Below are 21,176 nucleotides of genomic sequence, written 5' to 3'. Positions count from 1 at the left end.
TTCATTATTCGTACGTGTTGTTGAATGCTTTATCCGTCCAGGGTTATTTGGCAAAAGAGACTGAATAAAGGACAACTAATTTGTTAGATGTAGCTCCAACACGATGGTCGTTATCAATTGTCAAAGTTCGGAAGTACCTGTTGGAGAATCCGTAACAATTAATAATCAAATTGAAAGGGATATAGTTTTCAGGCTGAAGCTGAATAGGAATCCGTTCAATTTATTTTTCATTTAAAAGTGGTTGTTTCGAAAGTATATTTTCATTTTGCAATTCAATGTTCATGTGTGAGTAGTTGTTTCGGAAATGGTCTTTTCTTTCAGATTGTTTCTGGTGCAGGTGTTTTCAATTGCAGGCCCAGGACAGAGATACAACCTGCCTAGGGACCTATGCGACTGTATTTCAAGCAGAAATATATGCTATTGAATTGTGTGCGGAGAGATTGGTAGCATCCGATCTCATACAAAAGTCAATAAACATTTTCTCGGATATTCAAACGGCGTTGGAAGCTCTTGGTTCATACCGAGCAACGTATAAAGTAGTAGCAAATTGCCAAAAACGACTCTCTCCAATAGGAAGACTTAACAATTGTCTCTGGGCTGCATTCCTGGCAACCCTGGCCTGAAAATTGAAGAGGCTGCTGACTCCCTAGCAGAGGAGAGTGCTGCAAGCAGCTTCATCTGACCAGAACCTGTCATTGGCATTGCCTAAGGTTTTGCCGAACAAACATTGAACACCTGGATGGCAAAAAGATTTAAGGACTTTTGGCGAAATCTTCCAGGATTGGGTCACTCCAAGGCGTTTATTCACCCTTCCAAGCTTGATACCAAACAGTTGTTGGACTACAGTAGGGATGAACTACGATGTCTTACAGGCCACTGTCATTTTCATCATCATATGCAGAGACTCGGACTGTCGAAAGACAGTGTGTGTCGCCTCTATTTGGAAAATGATGAAACAGCAGAGCGCATACTTTGTGCCTGCCCCGTTGGGGACCGAATCAGGTTTTTAGAGTTCGGCAGAGCCGTGCTCTCACCGTCTGACCTGAAAGACCACTCACCATACAAAATAATCAGCTTCGTCAAGAAGCTGGGTTCATTTGGTCGAGTGTGAATGGGTGTGAGCCACACCCTTTGAAGCTGGAAAACAAACAGTTGTTGGACTACAGTAAGAATGAACTACGATGTTTAATAGGCCTCCTCACAGGTTACTGTCGTCTTAATCATCTTATTTTTGTTTGGTAAAGCCTAAAGCGATGCCTATAACAGGTTCTGGTCCGATGAAGCTGTTTGCAGCACCTTCCTTTGCAAGGGAGTCAGCAGCCTTATCGAACACCTGAATGGCAAAACGATTTGAAGACTTCTGGCGAAATCTTCCAGGATTGGCTCACTCCAAGGCGTTCATTCAACTTTTGAAGCTGGAAAACAAACAGTTGTTGGACTACAGTAAGAATGAACTACGATGTTAAATAGACCTCCTCACAGGTTACTATCGTCTTAATCATCATATGCAGAGCCTCGGACTGTCGGAAGACAGTCCACATCACGCACAAGCACATCAAGAGAAAAATATGAAATCGCTTACAAAAACTTTATGGACTGGCAAATGAAAGCCAAGGTAAATGCTTGTGCCGAAAATACCTTGTTAGTTTATTTTGAAGAGTTATCAAGAAGATTGATATCATGAATATTATGGTCTCAGTACTCGATGTTGAGGAGGAATTATCAAAAACTGTGTTGATATATCAAAAAACGTGAAACTACGTGCTCCAAAACAGTCAAAAACATTAACTCTTCATAAGATGCACCTGATTAAAAGTATTTGCTGATAAAGGTATGAATTGGAAATTTTTAAATTGTTATCGAAAAGTTAATGTTTGGTTTTGATTTCAGGCTGCTTTAGCTATTGGCCTTACAGGGGCATGCCGTTGTGATGAACTTCAAAAATTAAAAATTGATGACATGGAAGATCTTAATTCGAGCCTTTTAATAAAATTACCCGATACTGAAACCAAGGTTTCTAGAAACTTCAAAGTCACAGGAGAATTATAGCAAATTTACAAAAAATATGTGAAGCTTCGACCATGCACTTTACAAAATTGTTCAAATATAACTGTTGATTACTATTTTGAATAAGATATAAAATGAGTTAATGACATACAAGTATTGTTATGTATGTATTTTAATTTTCAATACTTTAAAACAACGCAACCGTAGAAAAAGTACAGTGTACAATGTGTGAGAAAATGACATATTTCTCACTTATTGTACAATATACACATTACATATACAATTACATATTACAACACTAGTGTTGTAATACTCTTGACAACCAAAAAAATGTCACTTTTAATGACAGTTGAACAAAAATAACTTTATAGAAGGAATTGTGAAACTTTCCATCTATTAAATGAGTACAACTACTCCAAAAATGAAATATGATAGCAAAAATAATTGAATAAAGACACTATATACAACATGAATCTGTAGTCAATTATATCATGTTTCAACAAAAAAAAATACATTCTGTTTCAAGAAAAGTTATTACTATCTGAAGCTAATCAATACAAAATTCCGTTCTCTGCAATGACGACAACAAAACCTAGAAAAAAAGACCTCTTTTCGAATGCTTTGAAATAATTAAACGTTGAAATTTTCCACATTTCCGAACGTTCTAGTCCGATAAATATCGCGGACCCGGTTATTGATTTAACAGCGTGTGGCTAAAATACGTTTCACTTTAACTGCGTGTATCGCTACATCCTAAAACGTGTTTTATTACCTGCAGTCATGATTTTCGAATTTAAAATCCATTTTGATATTTCCTTTCGATAAAAATAAATTGCAGAAATCCATATTCACGATTACATCGGATTTTTTTTTGAGTTAAACACCTTCCATATATTCTACTGGAAGACAGGATTTATCGACGTGCAATACCGTTGTGGGAATTTTTTGATACTATCACTTCTCATCACGGAAGGTTCAGATAGAATGTATGTTTTTCAATACTATTCATTTACTGTACGAAAGTCATTTTTTGTGGAGGAGAATCAGCTTTTTATCGACTTTCTTCGGGTATTTTCACCTTCCACAATCTGAAAAATATGAAAATCATAATGAAGAAAGGGCAAATTTTTAGTTTACCCCGATAAGTTACTTCGTGAAATCGAAGTATTTTTCACAAAGAAAAATGTTCTAGTTATCAGTAACTTGTATATACAATTTTACCCATCAAAAAAATTGCTAAGAAATAATACAATACTTATCTTAACGTTTAGGAGGCCAAAATCTGCCTCTGTTTTCAGAAATGGACAAAAAATTCAATGATATATGTAGTTATTCCCTTGCTGATTATTTATTTCTCAACTTCTTCGACAGATGTCAGAGGAGTTTTGAAATGTGAATTATGTCAATGTTTTTGATTGACTACTGAAATATTCGATGTTATACAATGTACTTACTCTCCGATATCAGTCTGTTGCAATTTCGCCAGTATACAAATGTTTCTTCTTTGATTTTACACAGTAACTTAAAGGGGTAAACTGAAAATTTTGACTTTTGAAGCAGTTTCATCAAACAATGATTGAACACCTGGATGGCAAGAAGATTTATGGACTTCTGGCAGAATCTTCCAGAATTGGCTCGTACTGTCAGAAGACAGTGTGTGTCGCCTCTATTTAGAAAATGATGTATCAGCAGAGCACATACTTTGTGCCTGCCCCGCTGGGGACCGAAGCAGGTTTTTAGAGTTCGGCAGAGCCGTACTCTAACCTTCTGACCTGAGAGACCACTCACCATACAAACTAATGGGCTTCGTTAGGAAGCTGGGTTTATTTGGACGAGTGTGAATAGGTGTGAACCACAATAAACCCTTGCGGATTGCGGTTGAGGGTCGAATAGACCCACTTACTTTGGACCTACCTTAACCTAACCTAATATTGTCGTAACTAACTCTACTTACCGGTTGTTCTGTGAGAATTAAAAAATCATTATGTATCTCCAACCTCAGCCCTCTTCAGGTCTGGCTCCAAAGCTTACCTGATGGTTACATCAGGTAAGCTAGCATGTGTTTTTTTCTGAAGTAACAATAGCAATGAGGACCACACTAACGAATGCACTGGAGATAATCTTGAATCTACTCCTGTATTATCTTGAAATAACAGCAAAAATGATGATAGGCCTATTTGATCTAACAAATTCATCGAGTTACTAATGATCGGGTAAAATTCAAATTGCGGCATATCCAAAAAACTCTGATATACATACGGGGCGAAGATACTTCATACCACCCCCACTATCGCTTGAGTGTGAGTCAGAATTTCCTAAAATACTGGGTTATTCAATGCTTCAATAAAATAACAACTTTTATAGGTATCAATAAAAGTAGAGCTGTAATGAGAAATGAACTATATCGTTTCTTGTTGGATAACTGCTTCTACAGTATGGATGAATTTCTTGCTTTCAGTGCTCAGATAAATGACATAGTTTCTTTTATGCATGTAGTTTTTTTTAAATTTGTTCAAGATCAAACATTTGTATTTAGCTTTTAGCGTTTTACTTTTTTGACTAGAACATGTTCACAAACCTCGTGACATGATCATGAATCTGATCATGCACCAAAATACAATACAATGCAACTTTCACGGAGAAATAGAAGAATATGCTGAGAATACTATCAACGAGTTTCACTTTGATATGTTCGACGACAATAATGAAATCCATATTACAACTAGCAGGGTCAGAAAAACGAAACTGGAGACAAGTCATTTGAAAATATATTTTGTAATCAATTCAATTATCGGATTACCTTGAATCAGACAAATACGTTTTTTGACGATGTTTTGAAAGAAATTTTCTGTGACGGAAAGTATGAGTGGCATAATTGAAGAGGTTGGAGGAGCAGATGCCACATAAATCGGGAAAACAAACCAGAATCGCAAACAATTTAAATAATCTCCTTTCAGGCCTTTTTCTGTCGACATTCAGCGAGTGTTGGAATCGATGAAACGTGATTATGCGATGAAGGTTTCCGTGATTTAGCTCTATACATATAGGGTAAACGATTTTGTTCAGTGATGGTACTGGAAAGGCCACCTTCGAAGATATAGTGTGTTTTTGAAAATTCCTCTTGAGTTTCCGAATTATATGGTATCGATTTTCAAAAAAAAAATAGATTGCTATTTTCATCTCTTGAAATATTAGTGATTTCATCTAAAAGTATGGAGTATCATTCATCAATAAAAGAATCTAAATTACCTATTCAATATCTGTAATCGAATAGTCGTCAGTGCTTCAATAACCCCCTCAATTTTCTATATCCCGGCTATGATTTCCACTCTCGATTCAGACGTATCTTTGGAATATCTTTTTTTATCAGAAGCGATCTCTCCTGTCAACGAGAGAAAATGCTGGAACTCCGAAACTTTGATATTATGTGGTTTAAAATAATATCACAGAAGATCACCAAATTCATATGCTGCGTTTATCGACCACCTGTGATACACAATATAGGTTACTATTCTCTTCACTTGCGAACATCATTGACTTTCTGCAAATCAATCAAGCCAGTGCTGAAATTTCCATATTCGGTGAATTCAATATCCACAATATCGAATGGCTCAAATTTTCAAATACTAACGACAAACAAGGTCGCGAAGCTAAGGCTTTTGCAACAAGCAGTGGACTTAGATTATAAATGAACCAACCAGGATTCCTGACCGTGATGAAGAATATGCTAGTTTTTTGGATCTGTACCTAACAACCAATCTGGAAATTTACACGGTCATCGTTAGGTTTCCATTGGGATCTTCTGACCACAAACTCATTTCAGTGTTGGGTGAATCAGCGATGAACGTTGGGGAACAATCTAAGCCGCACAAAGTTTGGCATTACAAAATGGTAGGATCTTCAAGATCATTTTTGAAATTTCCCTGGCTGGATGTTTGTTTCAGCTCTGAAGATCCATCAACTTGTGTTTCTGAAGTTACGGAAGTTATTCTATCATCCACGGATGCATATATTTCTTTTTCAATGAAACGACCCTGTAACGGCCTTGGTTCAACAAAAATTGCGAGCAGCTATCGCCTCCAAAAATATCGCCACCGGCAGTGGCGCAAAAATCCCAGAGCCAAAAATAAACTAGGTTTGTTGATGCTCGCAACAGCTGGAAACTTGGAATAAATGAAAGCAAAGAACTTCACAATCAAAGAATTAGGGATGAACTGCTTGCCAATTCCAACAGGTCCAGATCCTTCTGGTTAGTAGCTGAACCTGCTGATTAGAACTTTACAATATCCACAACTCCACTACTAACAAAAGTGGATGGTTCAATTACAACAACAGCCATAGAAAAAGCAAATTTACTAGCTGAACAGTTTGCGTCCCACTCCACAGTCGACTTCCTGGAAAAGGCACCACCCAATATTCCCACACTAGAATCCACCATGCCGAAAGTTACTTTTCGACAGCGTTTAGTCGGGCGAATTTTGAAACAGCTCAAAATCAACAAGGCGTCTGCCCCTGATGAAGTGCCCGTCATCGTACTTGAAAAGTGCGCAAATGAACTCGCACCAGTATATGGCAGATATTTCAACCGGTCTAACAAGAAAAGAGTGTTTCCTTCTTGTTGGAAGATTGCTCGCGTTTAGCCCATTCCCAAAAAAACAAGAAAAATCTTTCAAATAACTATAGACCAGTAACTTTGCTATCAGTGCTATCAAAAATCATGAATGGAGTGTAAAACACTATATCCTCAAATATTTGGAAGGCGTCAACATCTTGAGCAATCATCAATATGGCTTTCGGAAACAAAAATCAACAGGCGACCTTCTATCGTATGTCACCCATACTTGGAATGACGCAATCGAGAAACATGGGGAATGAAGAACTGAAGCGTTTGATATTTCTAAGAGCTTTGGCCGTATGTGGCATGAGGGTTCGCTGGCCAAACTTTGATGCTATGGCGGGTCGAATCATTTCTGTGTATTGCTCTTCAGCTTCCTGAAAGAACGTTTCCTGCAAGTGGCCATCCATGGATATCTCTCGGATACTTTCACCATCAACGCTTGTGTTCCCCAGGAATGCATATTGTCTTCAACCTTTTTTATATTGTCTATCAATGACTTATTGAAAAAAACAAGGATCCAATATATTGCTTTGCTGACGGCAGCACACTTGTCTCGTTATTCCATTTGGATTCCAGGACATCGGCTACGAAGGCACAGTTTCACCGGCAGCAGGAGGTTGCCTATGTTGATGAGGTTCTAGAAGTGATTTCGAATTGAGGTGAAAGTAACCAGGTTCAATTCAATGCCACAAAAACCCAGGCATCGGTTGTCTCCAGGAAGAAATTCCAAAATCCACGGCTCTCGAACTCGAAAAGCAATGACACTGATAATATAGTCGTATCATCTGCGAACAAGGAACATCTTGCTTGTTTTATGAAACTGCATAGGTACATCATTTATTCAGATCAAGAACAATAGTGGACCCAAAATGGTGCCTTGAGAAACGCCTTACTTCATTTCTTTGAGGTCTGACTTTACGTTGTTCACTTTAACTTATTGCTACTTATTTGTGAGATGAGACGAGATGAGCTTGAGAGCTATGCCCGGACACTATAGTACCTTATTTTTTCAAATGAAAATAGTATGCGATACACAGTCAGGAGCCTTTGTCAGGTCGCATAGAGTCAAAGAAGAGTGCGCTCCCTGATCAAGACCTTTGGCCATGTTGGATAATAGTTTGTGAGCTTTTTGAGTATTGGACCTATTTTTTAAAAAATTATATTATGGACTGTTGAAGTGAAACATTTTTTCGAAGAGAGAATTGAGACGATTTTTCAAAAGTATCTCAATTACTTTCCAAATCATAGATATTTTGCTATTACGTGTTCTGACCAGAATAGCCAAACAAACTCCAATCAATGATTGACATAAAATTGATGGCTCAAATTGATTATATGGCTTTCATACACAGTCAACGAGTCACTGAATTCATTTGAGTTGTCTGGTATCGTTCTAACTGACATTCTCATAGCTGTATCTGCAGCCGTCTTATAACTTATAGTGACATGTTGCAAAGGGTTCAACTTCTGCTATGAATAATTGCATTCCATCATGTGTGAGTTGATTGAGCTTGTACGTTGTTTCGTGAGTCCCTTCTCATGAATGCTTCTGTTAGACGCTTCATCCGCTACTGGTAAAACTAGTTCGAAAAGCTAATGACTTCTCTTCCTGCTATATTTGGGTGTGCGATGATATCTCCATTTCGTTCCGCTTTCGCAAACGATATGAATTCCTTTGCTAAGTTGAGACGGTAATCATCCTAAATGACTTGTGAATATTCAAAATAAAGTTGGACTCAGTTATGTGAGTGATCCTATAAGATGGGTTAACATAAGGATACTGATAGTGTTTAGTTCAAAACGTATATTATTTCTAGAGCACTAGTTTCATATTATAGTGCTGTTCGTTATTCGTTCAACTCATCAAATCATCACTGAAATTATCCTCATTATAATATAACTGTAATATGGTGTTTGGAATATAATTTTTCATTTTCTTATGGAAGAAACGGCTTTCAAATTTTATAACTTGAGGGATCGTAACAATTCTAAACTCATTTCAAAGTCAAGATATGTGCGGAAAACAACTCTGTTAGTTGCCTCATCATCTAGAAACTAGTTTAAAATCATAAGAAAGTTATTATTCTATAATGAAATACATGTATATTCATCAACTCCAAGTTGTTGAAGCTGTAGTATCCTGAAAATGCGTAGAGATGTTTCGAATTTTCAAACAACGCTCACGATATGACGGTTAAAAAAATATAATATAATTATCTCAAGGGATTACTATACAATGTAAACGAACAGTAAGTTACCAGAAAGTGGATTGTGATTGCTTGTATAAAATGATTTAACTTGCTAAAGTGGTGGTCTTCAAAAATAACATTACTTCATCAGATTGGCCTGAGTAACTATCGTGAAAGGTTGACAAAGTTGAAGTAACGGGCAATGATGATGTGAATCCAGATAAGCAGTTCTGACATCAGAACCTCATGTCTAATAATAGCAGCACTAAATGAAGATGATGACATAACAACTGGAAACTTCAGACTTTCAAAGTTTCACCCAAGAGTAAAATACCTCAATATAAGAACTAGGCGGTCCCTCAAATTCTGTATCACGTTTGTGTCTCTTCGAAATGAAAAGGTTTTACTAATACCAACAGTTCATCAAACGTGATATGATTCATGAAGAAATTGTTTCTATAGTCCTCTGGCTTAATGCCGCTCATTTGATTCAATACGAAAGCATGACAATACTGTTAACATTTTTCCAACTCATCCAGTCTTCACATTTCATTTGATGTATTGTAGCTGTTACCATAATTAGAGCAACAAACGGTTGATATTCATCAATTATTAACGTCTTGCTTAATATACACTCATATTGAGGTAAAAGAAGGTAAAGATGATAATAATAATAACGTGTATTGTGCAAAAACAAGTTTTATACACACCCGTCCCATAATTAAGAAAAAAAATAAGCATACAGTAAGACTATAAGTAACAGTTACAATATACACAAAAATAATTTAAAAAAAAAACTATTATGGAGATAATACAAAAGATTACAATCATTTTTGAACATCTAAGAAATGAATTTTCAAAGTTTTTTTGAATTGATATATAGACAAATGAAAATACGGTAATAAATTATTTAGATTTTACCTACTTCGGTCCAAAGTAAGAAAAACATCCCTCAAATTTGGTGGTAACATGATATGGAATGGTAAATGTATCTTTTCTTAAATTGATAGAATGATTATCAGATCGCTTACTAATTAATCTGCACAAGTAAATAGGAGTGTTGCTTTCCAATAGTTTATGTAAGAATACAGATATGAGATAACGAATTCTAAACTCAATACTCAGCTGATCTAATTTCAATAAATATGGAGTTACATGATCACCGTAGTTTATGCAGCACACAAATCTTATACAAGCATTTTGTATGCGTTGAAGTTTGTGTTTATTATAGTCTGGCAAGAAGTTGTAATACACTGAGCAGCAATACTCAATATGGGGATAAATCAATGATTGAACTAATTTCAGTTTTGTTTCTTGAGAAGGCTGGAACTTGAACTTGTATAAGGATTTCAGTTTAAAAAAGCAAGTTTTGTAAATGTGTTTAACGTGCTCGTTGAACGAGAGAGTGTTATCGATATATACACCTACATTTTTTGCTGAATTCACCCAGTCAATCGGTTCATTGTCAAAAAAAAGATGGAAATTTGTTTCAACTTCATTTCTTTGTAGGTCAGATCCGAAACACAGGGGTACTATTTCATTTGGATTTATTCGAAGGCCATGATTTTCGGAAAATAGAAGTGTATTTTCTAAATCTAAGTTTATACTGGTGATAGCATGGTAAATATTATTAGATTGACTTGACAGATATAATTGAAAATCATCAGCATATAAATGTACGTCGCACTGGGATAACGTGGCAGGAAAGTCAAAAATGAAAAGAGAGAACATTAATGGACCTTATTACTTTAAAATAATAAGGTATCACTGTTAATTGTAGAATTTCCAGTAACATTGAGAAAAAAATTATTAATTTCTTCTGGATTATGCAGTTCTTGCGGTAGACTGTTGATTTGTGAAGAACGTTTTGTATTCACGCCCCAATATGACTGATTTTTCCGAATTGCTTAGGAATCTTTTTTATTTTTGTTTAGAATATATTGCATGTATGCTGTTTTTTCACGTTTCAGAGCGTCATTAACGTAATTCCATAGAGTAACATAATACTTCCTTGAAGCCGGTGTTCTCAAAGTTAAATATGTTTTATGAGCCTTATCTCTGGTTTGCATCATAAGCTTAAGGTTGTATGTGACGTAAGGCAGAAATTTCTTTTTACAGTTCAACCTGCGGATAGGAACATGTTCATCAAATAAATGTATTATAGGTACAATCATTCAAAAAGTTTACTTTAGAGTTCATGTTTTGTAAATTAACAATATCACCTTATGGTATATTCGCAGCGTCGTTATAAAAATTAGTGAAATCGAAGTTTTTGTAACTTCTGAAGTATATTAAATCAGTAGGTGATTGTTCATTTCGAAAGCTGGTTACGCAGCTGACCATTAGGTGGTCTATAATACCATTCATATCAATAGTATTAAAACTTCTTCCTTATTTATACAGATGACATCTATGAGATTTTCAGATGTATTAGTAATACGAGTGTGATTCTCTACAATTTGACACAAATCAAAGACAGAAAGCATATTAATGAACGATTGAGTATCGTTAGAATTTGGATTCGGGAGATTAATATTAATATCACCTACTGAAATTATAACCGTCGTTTATAAGTAAATTCGTTCTAAAATTTCACATAAATCATTAAGATATAAATCAACACTAGTTCCTGGTGGAAACTCCGAAACAATTTTACATTCATTTACGTGAACGATGATCCACAACTGTTCCAAGCCATGAGCAGCGATGCCTGAGTGATACACTTTATATTTGAGTGACGACTTCAGATAAATACAAACACCTCCGCATCTACTGTTGCGATCTGGCCGTACCAAGTTGATTTGAGGAATTGAAACAAACTTATCTGGGTATTCTGGGTTAAGCCATATTCTGTCACACCATCAATTGCAAACTCATTTTCAAGTATAATGTCTTTGAATATATTATAGCAATTATTTAAGGAACATATGTTTATTTGACCAATTTTGAAATCTGATAGTTTTTTGAGGAGGCGATGGTGGGAGTACCATTTATGTATCCCTTTTGCTTGCGTTTGTTCAATTCCTGCAATATCTTTTTCAGGTAATCTCTTTGAAGTTTTGTTTTGTCTCTGTTGATTTGAATGTTTATATTTAGATCGTTCAGTTTACGCTTATTTTTCAGAATAGTAATTACATCTTCTTCACTATTGAGCGTTACTTTCAAAGGTGGAGGGTTGACCCCATTCCTTCGGCCAATTCGATAAGTAGTAATATTATTGCTGCCTACAGTTGGTGCTATGGTCTTAATGATTTTAATAGTTTTGTTCAAATCGGTGTCTTGATCATCTCCATCAAGTTTGTATATAATTAGATTTTTTTCTCTGCGCTGTCGTTCAGATACTTCGTTTATTATAACTTCTGTAGTATCCTGATTTTTATTCGTTTTCAATTGCATCACCTTCTGTTTTTTGTTTTGAAATCACATGAATTTTGAAAGTGAAAGTGATGTCATGATTGATGACCGTTTGAGGGTAGCTAATCGTTTATCTATTACTGTGTGAGTCGTTTATTTTCTGTATTCATTTAGATGCAGTACATAACTGTCACAATCATCATCTTTTGTTACAGGTGACCAAGTCTGATAGTAGAAAAGTGGTGATCCATTCAGTGAGTTGGAAGACTAGTGGTCTCTTTCGCTGTGAAGTATCTGCCGAAGCTCCATCATTTGCGTCTGCCCAGAGTGAAGCTAAAATGGAAGTTGTCGGTGAGTAGTTGAATGAACAAATTCCAGTAATTCGTATTGTCTCAAAAAAGATAAGCATAAAATGACGGTTATAGAATTGCCTGCAAGAAAGATAGGATATTTACGAATTAGATATTCTTCTTATGAGGTTAATGTTTCTATTGCAGATGACGTTTCATTGCAAATACCATACATTCCTGAAATATATTCATGACTTGGAAAGATGGCTCAGTGATTGATTGATCAGATATACAAACAAGACCTACAAACATATTCATTTACGATTTTAGAGTACAATCATTTTGTATATTTCTATCGAACTCATTCCGTAGAACACGAAAATACAATTCACAGAGAACAAATTATTTATAACTTCAATAACTGCATTTATTCTTATGTAAGAAACAACTACTAGTAATTCTGTTCTCTCGTTAACCAGCTGGACTGACTAGAAATATATACAAAATAATGGATGAATCATCTAAATCATCCCTACTGATTAACACCTATTTATATGGGTTGTTTCATTTTTGTGGCCTACCAAATAGAGTTGTGCGAAGGTAGCGTATTTAAAAAAAATTCTGCTCCGTGTAAGTCATTTTTCTTCCGACCCGTGCATGATATAGAAGTTTTGGAAGCGATTAATTCACTAAAGGACTCCAAATTTTCAGATACTTATGAAATCAATAGTCGAATACAAAAGGAAACCTCGTCTATAATAATCCAACCTCTTACTTTACTGATCAATTTGATCTTATGTACTGGTATATTTCCAGATATCTTCAAGTTTTCTAAAGTAGTGCCCATTTTTAAAAAAGGTGATGAGAAAGCCATTGATAACTACAGACCAATAAGTATTATTTCGAAATTTAGTAAAGTGGTTGAAATCATAATTAAAATTCAGCTATATGCCTACTTTGAGGATAATACATTTTTCAGCAACTCACAATATGGTTTCAGAAAGTCGCGCTCAACAATAGATGCAGTGTTCGACGTCGTGTCTGGCGTGATTGAGGAACTTGAGCAGGGCAATCACACTGCGTTGATGCTTTGTGACCTGTCGAAAGCGTTCGACTGCGTCTCACATGAAATTCTATTGGAAAAATTAAACTATTACGGAGTTAGAGGTATTCCGCTTCATTTAATAAGAACCTATCTTACTAATCGTCAACAAGCAGTGATGCTCAACGCTACCTTACCAAACTTTCAAACTATTAAGCATAGCGTTCCGCAAGGGTCTGATTTGGGCCCGCTCTTATTTCTCATTTATGTGAATGACTTGTGCAAACATATGATACCGTTTAAATCGGTCCTCTTTGCGGACGACACCACTTTCATTCTGTCGGATAAACATAATGATATGTTACAGTCTCATCTCGATGAGGTATCTAATAGTGCTAATCAATGGTTTCTATTTAATAATCTGAAACTAAATTGTCACAAAACACAATACATCTAGATTTCTGCCAATAATCAAATTAGCTCTAATTGTGAAAGTAATAAAGTCAAATTACTGGGCATTACATTAGATAATAGACTCAACTGGTCTGCACATATTTCTCAACTGAAGAGAGAACTTTCGGGTTCACTATTTGTTCTTCGCCAATTGAAGTACTTCACTATTGCAAATATATTAAAAACCACATATTTTTCACTGTTTCACTGTCATATTAGTTATGGTGTACAACTTTGGGGAAATTCATGCCATTCTATTCAAATATTTAGGATGCAAAAGAAGACATTGAGAGTGCTGGCTAATATTATATACAGGGATCACCGTCAAGAATATTTCAAAAAAACTCAGAATTATGCCATTGCTAACTTTATTATTTATTACGTTTTGATTAAAATCCATAAGAAGAATCATATCCACGAACATAACACATGAAACGCCCACCACATTAGAATGAATCGATTTCGTCTTCACTTATCGTAAAAAAATTCCATAGATTACTCTCTGTACAATATTTTGCTCCAAGATTTCAAGGAACTCAGTCTAACCACATACAAGAGAAAATTGAAAAATTATCTGTTGAGGCATTGCTTCTATTCTGTCAATGACTTCAGAACACATTTTTGTGGTAACATACAAGTCACTACTTCTTTTTGATTTTCGAAGTTTTTAAATATGTGATTGTTGTGTAAATTTTAACTTGTGAATGTTATGTAAATTTCAACTTGTGAATTTTAAATGTAAAGCCAAACATGACTTGCTAAAAACATATTGTATCATGTAACGTAGTCAAGTAAATATTATTATTATTATTATGTACGGCTCTTGGTGGATTCACATGTGGATTCGAGTCACTTGAACGTCTTACGTGTAATTATTTATAGAAGAGAGATAAATCTTCAACCTTTCTTTGATATCAAGGTTGCAAGGCTATCAAGGTTGCACGTGATGTTTGCGTCTCCAATCAAGCTGATGGCTCTCTTCTGGATGGAATCTAGCAACTTCAGGGTATGCAGAGCTCCATAGATGAGAACAATACTCCAAAGAAGGTCTGATCTGAGCTTTAGAAAGCATCAAAAGTTGCTGAGGTGGGTAAAGTCTTCTGGTTCGGAACAGTGTTCCAAGCTTTTGAGAAGCAGCCTTCGCAATTCCAGGGACATGATTGAACCAAGACATATTGGTGCCCATTTTAACCACCAACAAACTCATCGAAGCAGTAAGCGGAATTGTCTGACCTGACATTATTATATCTGGTTTGGAGACATTTATCTTCTTGGAGAAAACCGATGCCTGGGTTTTTGTGGCATTGAATTGAACCTGGTTACTTCCACCCCAATTCGAGAGCACTCCTAGATCCTCATTGAGATATGCAACCTCCTGCTGCTGGTGAAGATGTACATCCGTAGCCGATGTCCTGAAATCCAAATGGAATTACAAGACAAATGTGCTCTCATCAGCAGAGCAATATACTGTATTCTTAGTTTTTTCCAATAAATCGTTGATATACAATAAAAAGAGGGTTGGAGAAAATATGGATCCCTGGGGAATACCATCGTTGATGGTGGAGGATGGTGCTATCACGAGCACTTGGGTCTTTTTGTCCTCGTTTTGGATGATGATCGCCTAATCTTCTAGGTTCTGGAGGAATACTCAAAGGTTCAATCGATTGCTTTGACTGATGTTCTGTTCTTTCAATGATAGTCTTTTTCGTGATTCAGCAACGAAAGTTGATCATCGCCAATTTCTGTATGTTTTTATTGAACTCAACAAAGGACACAAAAATAGAATTCACATCGATAAAACTATCTTCAACAACCACAGCAACTGAATGTGCATAAACAACTACTCGATTAACTGAGGAATATTTACAGAGTGGTGAATCATCACAAATCACCTTACTAATAAGAGAGTAGTGTGTGAAATTGCACCATATTTTCCTTCTCCTACCTGGGAGGAGGATGGAAAGTAGAAAAGACGGAAAGAGGATCAGTAGGGTGATGGTCTGTGAGATCTCATCTATTTAACATTTCCATTAAACATGTAGGATCTAATATGAGCGATATGACTGAATCCATTTGGAAAAACATTCTCAGAAAGTCTATTCCACACACAGCCAGTTCTCCAGATGAAAGAGATTTTCAAACAGTAAAGTTATTGGTGAATTGAACCTCAAAACGATGAGCAGTGACATTCCGTCCCTTATTTCTGATATGTACCCCTCTTCAGAGCTACTAATATTTGAGATTGATTTTTAATTTCAACTTTTCCGAAATGTCATTTTCAAAGCTCCATTCGTAGCTCAGAGTGAGGTACAGAAAACAACAAATCGACTTGATTCATTTCTTAAGTTATCTGATATGGATTGCTTTGATCTTGGGAACAGGAAAAAGTTGCAGGGGGCGCCGCAAGTTGCGCATAAGATAATATTTCTTGTTGGCGATACTACTTTGTGGTAAGAACTTATGATACACTACGTCACGGTAATTAGAAAAAATCAACAAAACCTTGACATCAGATTGAAATCGGCGTGCTTTTTTGGTATTGGCTCTCCTAGGCTCTTCCATTGGAACCACAGGAATTTGTTTTTGATTTCATACCCGTGACTCGTCATACCCATGACACAAGCAAATGTGGATAGCCGTTTACGTCATTCAACAATTCCTGGGCGATGCTCATGTGACGGTTACATGGAACACTGTCATCCTTACTGGTATACATCGATGTTCGCCTCAAAATAGTTGCCTTAAGGCTCTTCAGTACCAAATTGGATAACATTATAGAAAATACACACAATTCATTCATGAATTACGAATTCGCCTTGCCGTAAGGCAAGTGTCTTAAGTGAAACATCGATGTATACCAGTGAGGATGACAGTGTTCCATGTAAGAGCAATTTGTTCATTCATGAATTAGTGAACAAAGCACCCACGTCGAACCGCCCTGCTACCGACCGACCTTAATCAGACTTAGTCCCTCTAGAAATTATAATCAACGTGTTCTTTGAAATTTTCGATTACATATCCGTTCCTGATTAGCAAGGGAGGTCAAGTTTTCATTAGAACGCCCGTTGATTATTTGAAGTGCCCCATTGTGATGAACATATAATGATTCAAAGGAGTTCTGTTCCAAAACAAAACAAAAATTTTGAAAGCAGTACAAAATAATTTGTACATACTTTTCGTGGCTGCTCAAAAAATGGGTTGAATGTTGAAATTTCGCGAGCTACTTACATTCGATTTGTGATTTTTGATTCTCTTATATTCGTTAATTCGCCTTCAGACATATATTCACAGCTCTACTTGTTCAGTTTGTTAGTGGAAGGCATGTAAGTTAGCTGTGTTTTGAGTGATTTTCTGCCATCGAAAAAATGGACCAGATAATGTTCATCAAATTTTGTGTAGAAAATTCAATCAAGTGCTCAAAAACACTTGATATGTTGACGGTGGCATACGGTGATTGTACTCTGAGTCGGAAAATGTTCACAAACGTTACACGCCTTTCACAGAAGATCGAGAAAATGTGAATAACGACGCTCGCCCTCGACGTTCCGGCACATCGACAACCGAAGAAAATGTTGAGAAAGTGAAGAAAATAGTTATATAGAAAAGTCAAATCACTATTAGAAAAGTTGCTTAGGATGTTGGCATATCAGTTGGACTATGCCATGCCATTTTTTCAGCATATTTTAGCAATTTGGAGCATGAAGCGTGTGGCAGCGAATTTCGTTTCAAAATTTGACTTTCTACTTTTGACTTTCTACTACTCCATCTTGATACAAAAAAGGAGGAGGGAATCTTCCACAGAAAGGAAGGAAGTAATCAATTTGCAAATGAGTAACTCTATACATGGATGTGTAGATCATGCAAAGAAGTAACTTTCAGCCACAAACTGGAAGAAAGTCCAAGATATAATTGTTGTCACTGGAGCGATGTGAATCCTCATTTGGTGATGAAAACACATTCACAAACTCCACGAAAATTGAATTGAATGTCTGGGTCGGCATTCTTGGTGATCATATTGTTGAACCATTCTTCATTGAAGGTAATCTCAATGGAGACACATACCTTAATCTATTACAAGACTGTGTAGATCCTATGATTACACACATTTTGGTCAATTATGACAATTTATTAGAAAATGAAATAACATTTCAGCAGGATGGTGTACCCTCACATTTTGATGTTCCAATGCATTGGATCGGCAGAAGGGGTCCAGTGGTGGGCCAGCTAGATCACCTGATGTCACACCAATGGACTTCTTTCTGTGGGGACATATGAAGTCGAAAGTGTACTCTACTAAGCCTACAAATCTAGAACACCTGCGACAGAGAATTGTTCAGTAATACCGATTGTCGAAAATACTTTTCTTGTGATTTCCTCCATAAAATGAGCGACAGCGAATTTTCTATTTTATTTTCTCAACTAAAACGTTCAACATTCAATTTCCTAACAAAAAAGCAATTTCTGAAAAAATAATCAGAGGTAATAGAGGGACAAAAAACCTTTCAAATGATGTATCTCTCGACCCCCATACCTTTGAAATAAATAGAGGGGGCGGTTGCTGACCGCAGGGGGGTGAAGTTTCGGATATGATTTCCATATTAGAATTAGTCCCCCTAGAAATAACAAATGACGTGTTCTTTGAAATTTCAGATTACACGTCTGTTTCTGACTTACAAGGGGGGGTCAAGTTTCGGCTTTATTATATTACTATATTATACGTCTGTCTTCTATTAAGTTGCAACAACCATCTGCATATATATATATATATATATATATATATATATATATATATATATATATATATATATATATATATATATATATATATATATATGTATATATATATACATATATATATATATATATATATATATATATATATATATATATATATTTCTGAACACGTAACGAATACCAGTATAGTAAGAAGTGTGTTGAGCAGGGTCAACAAACGTCTGAACACGTAACAGCACACCTACAAATACCCGGAAAAACCAGTTTAGCATATTCCTATCCGTGAAAACTTCAGATATAATATATATATATATATATATATATATATATATATATATATATATATATATATATATATATATATATATACAAGGATACTTTCCAGAAGTTCTGAAAAAATCACTCGTTATACCTGTATATAAAAAAGGAAACCCCACAGAAAGGGACAACTATAGGCAAATATCTTTGTTATGCTCGATATCTAAATTATTTGAAAAAGTTGTAGCACGTAGGGTTATGGATCATTTGGAATCAAATAAGCTGTTATGTATGTCTCAGCATGGTTTCAGGAAAAATAAATCTATAGAAACAGCTACCTATCATCTTCTGAATTATATTTACACAGAGATTGATAAAAAAAATTATGTGATCTCACTTTTTCGATCTATCAAAAGCGTTTGATACAGTATGCGCGGAATTTCTCATAAAAAAACTGTCATTGTTCGGGTTTCCACGAAATATAATAAATTGGATACAATCCTATATGACAAACAGAGAAATGGTTGTGATATGCAATGGAGTTACATCTGAGTCAAAGACGGTAAAACTCGGGGTGCCACAGGGCTCTGTTCTAGGACCTCTACTGTTTCTTCTCTATGTTAATGATCTTCCTCAACATATAAAGGGAGGCTACGTCACAATGTTTGCTGATGATACAACGATAACCATAGCAGGCAATAATGTTGAGCAACTCATCAGCAAATCTGAACATATTATTGATCAGTTCAGTACCTGGTGCCAAAGAAATAAGCTCATTCTAAATACTTCTAAATCGATCAGTGTTAACTTTCACTTCAGAAGAAATATTCCAATTGGTCGACACTCTAGTTATGACATTGAAACTTCTGAAGAAATTAAATTTTTAGGGACGTTCCTAGACGCCAATCTGAATTGGGAAAGGCAGGTGGACTATATATGTGCTAAGTTAAATAGAGCATATTATGCCATCAAACAGCTGAAATCCTGTTTGGATGAAACTGCCTTACTCAGCATATATTATGCCATGGCCTACCCTCATATAAGTCTTAATATTATGGCTTGGTGCAGAGCAAGGGATTTTTCCAGAGTGTTCATATCACAAAAACGCATCATAAGGCTAATCTTCAATATGGATTTCCGGGATAGCTGCCGGCCAGTCTTTATAGACAAAAAAATATTGACAGCCCCTTCCATCTTCATTTTTAAATGTATTTCATTTGTTAGGCAAAACAATAAATTATATGATAAGACTGCTTCAGGTCACAGTCATAATACAAGAAACGGTGATCTTCTAAAAATCCCTCAGCATCTCATGACAAGCTATAAAAAATCCCCTCAGTATAATGCCATTACGTGCTTCAATAAGCTGCCAAATGAAGTTAAAAAAATCACAAGTGACAAGGTATTCCTATGCTTTTAGAAAGAGGCTATTACAGTTACCAAGATTTTTTAATTGACAATCTCACAAACAATCAAATTCACAGTGGACGAAATTTTATTTAGATTAAATTATGTGAATGATGTAAATGTTTAGTTAATTTGAGGGCATCTATGCTTACTTGTATATGTGTGTATATATGTATGTGTATATATGTGTATATTTAGAGGTGATTCTGTGTTCAATCTCCAACTCTTTTTATCTTTACTAGCCTGTAGTACAACTGACTTACCATATATACCCAAGTGTATCAAAAATGGTGAATAAATATTATTATTATTATTATTATTATATTTATATATATATATATATATATATATATATATATATATATATATATATATATATATATATATATATATATATATATATATATATATATATATATCGTTCAGTTATGTTTATGTATATGATGATACTCCTAAAATGTTTGTATTTTCAACTCATTGATACAAAATTTTCAGTTTCATGTTGATTCCCGCCATTTAATCTCATCTGATAAACATTCTGGAAAGACTTTTCATAAATTTCGCAGGAGAAACTTTTACAACTAGTTGTAATATTTCCTTAATATCATTTTCGTCTGCGGTAGCGCAATATTACAACTATTCTGTCATTTTGAGGTTTATGAGTTTCTCTTAACCACATTCACTAACTATTCGTACAATCTTATGGATGGAGTAATAGTCTCCGAACTGAATTTCTGAAAATATAACTTCCTCTAATTGATGTTCTGGTGGTGGATATAATCTAATGAACTCTATTACAGAGGGTTATTTGGAATTAAAACTAA

At 35.3% G+C, this 21,176-nt stretch overlaps 1 protein-coding gene across 2 annotated transcripts in view; it reads left to right on the top strand.

Moving 5' to 3' along the window:
* LOC111507341 (cell adhesion molecule 2-like) overlaps positions 1 to 21,176 on the top strand; it is a 100,355-nt gene that overhangs the window by 57,654 nt on the left and 21,525 nt on the right. For both annotated transcript variants that reach the window (XM_074176219.1, XM_074176220.1), the window contains exon 4: positions 12,384 to 12,519. In XM_074176219.1, the coding sequence (XP_074032320.1) occupies positions 12,384 to 12,519 (136 nt within the window). The remainder of the gene's footprint in view (positions 1 to 12,383; positions 12,520 to 21,176) is intronic.

Source organism: Leptinotarsa decemlineata, unplaced genomic scaffold, assembly GCF_025532065.1.
Source record: "Leptinotarsa decemlineata unplaced genomic scaffold, Ldec_3_MD MMD2_tig00001719_RagTag_RagTag, whole genome shotgun sequence".
NCBI classification, from domain to species: domain Eukaryota; kingdom Metazoa; phylum Arthropoda; class Insecta; order Coleoptera; family Chrysomelidae; genus Leptinotarsa; species Leptinotarsa decemlineata.
The sequence above is the reverse complement of the archived record's forward strand: the minus strand, read 5'-3'. Positions and strand labels throughout refer to the sequence as shown.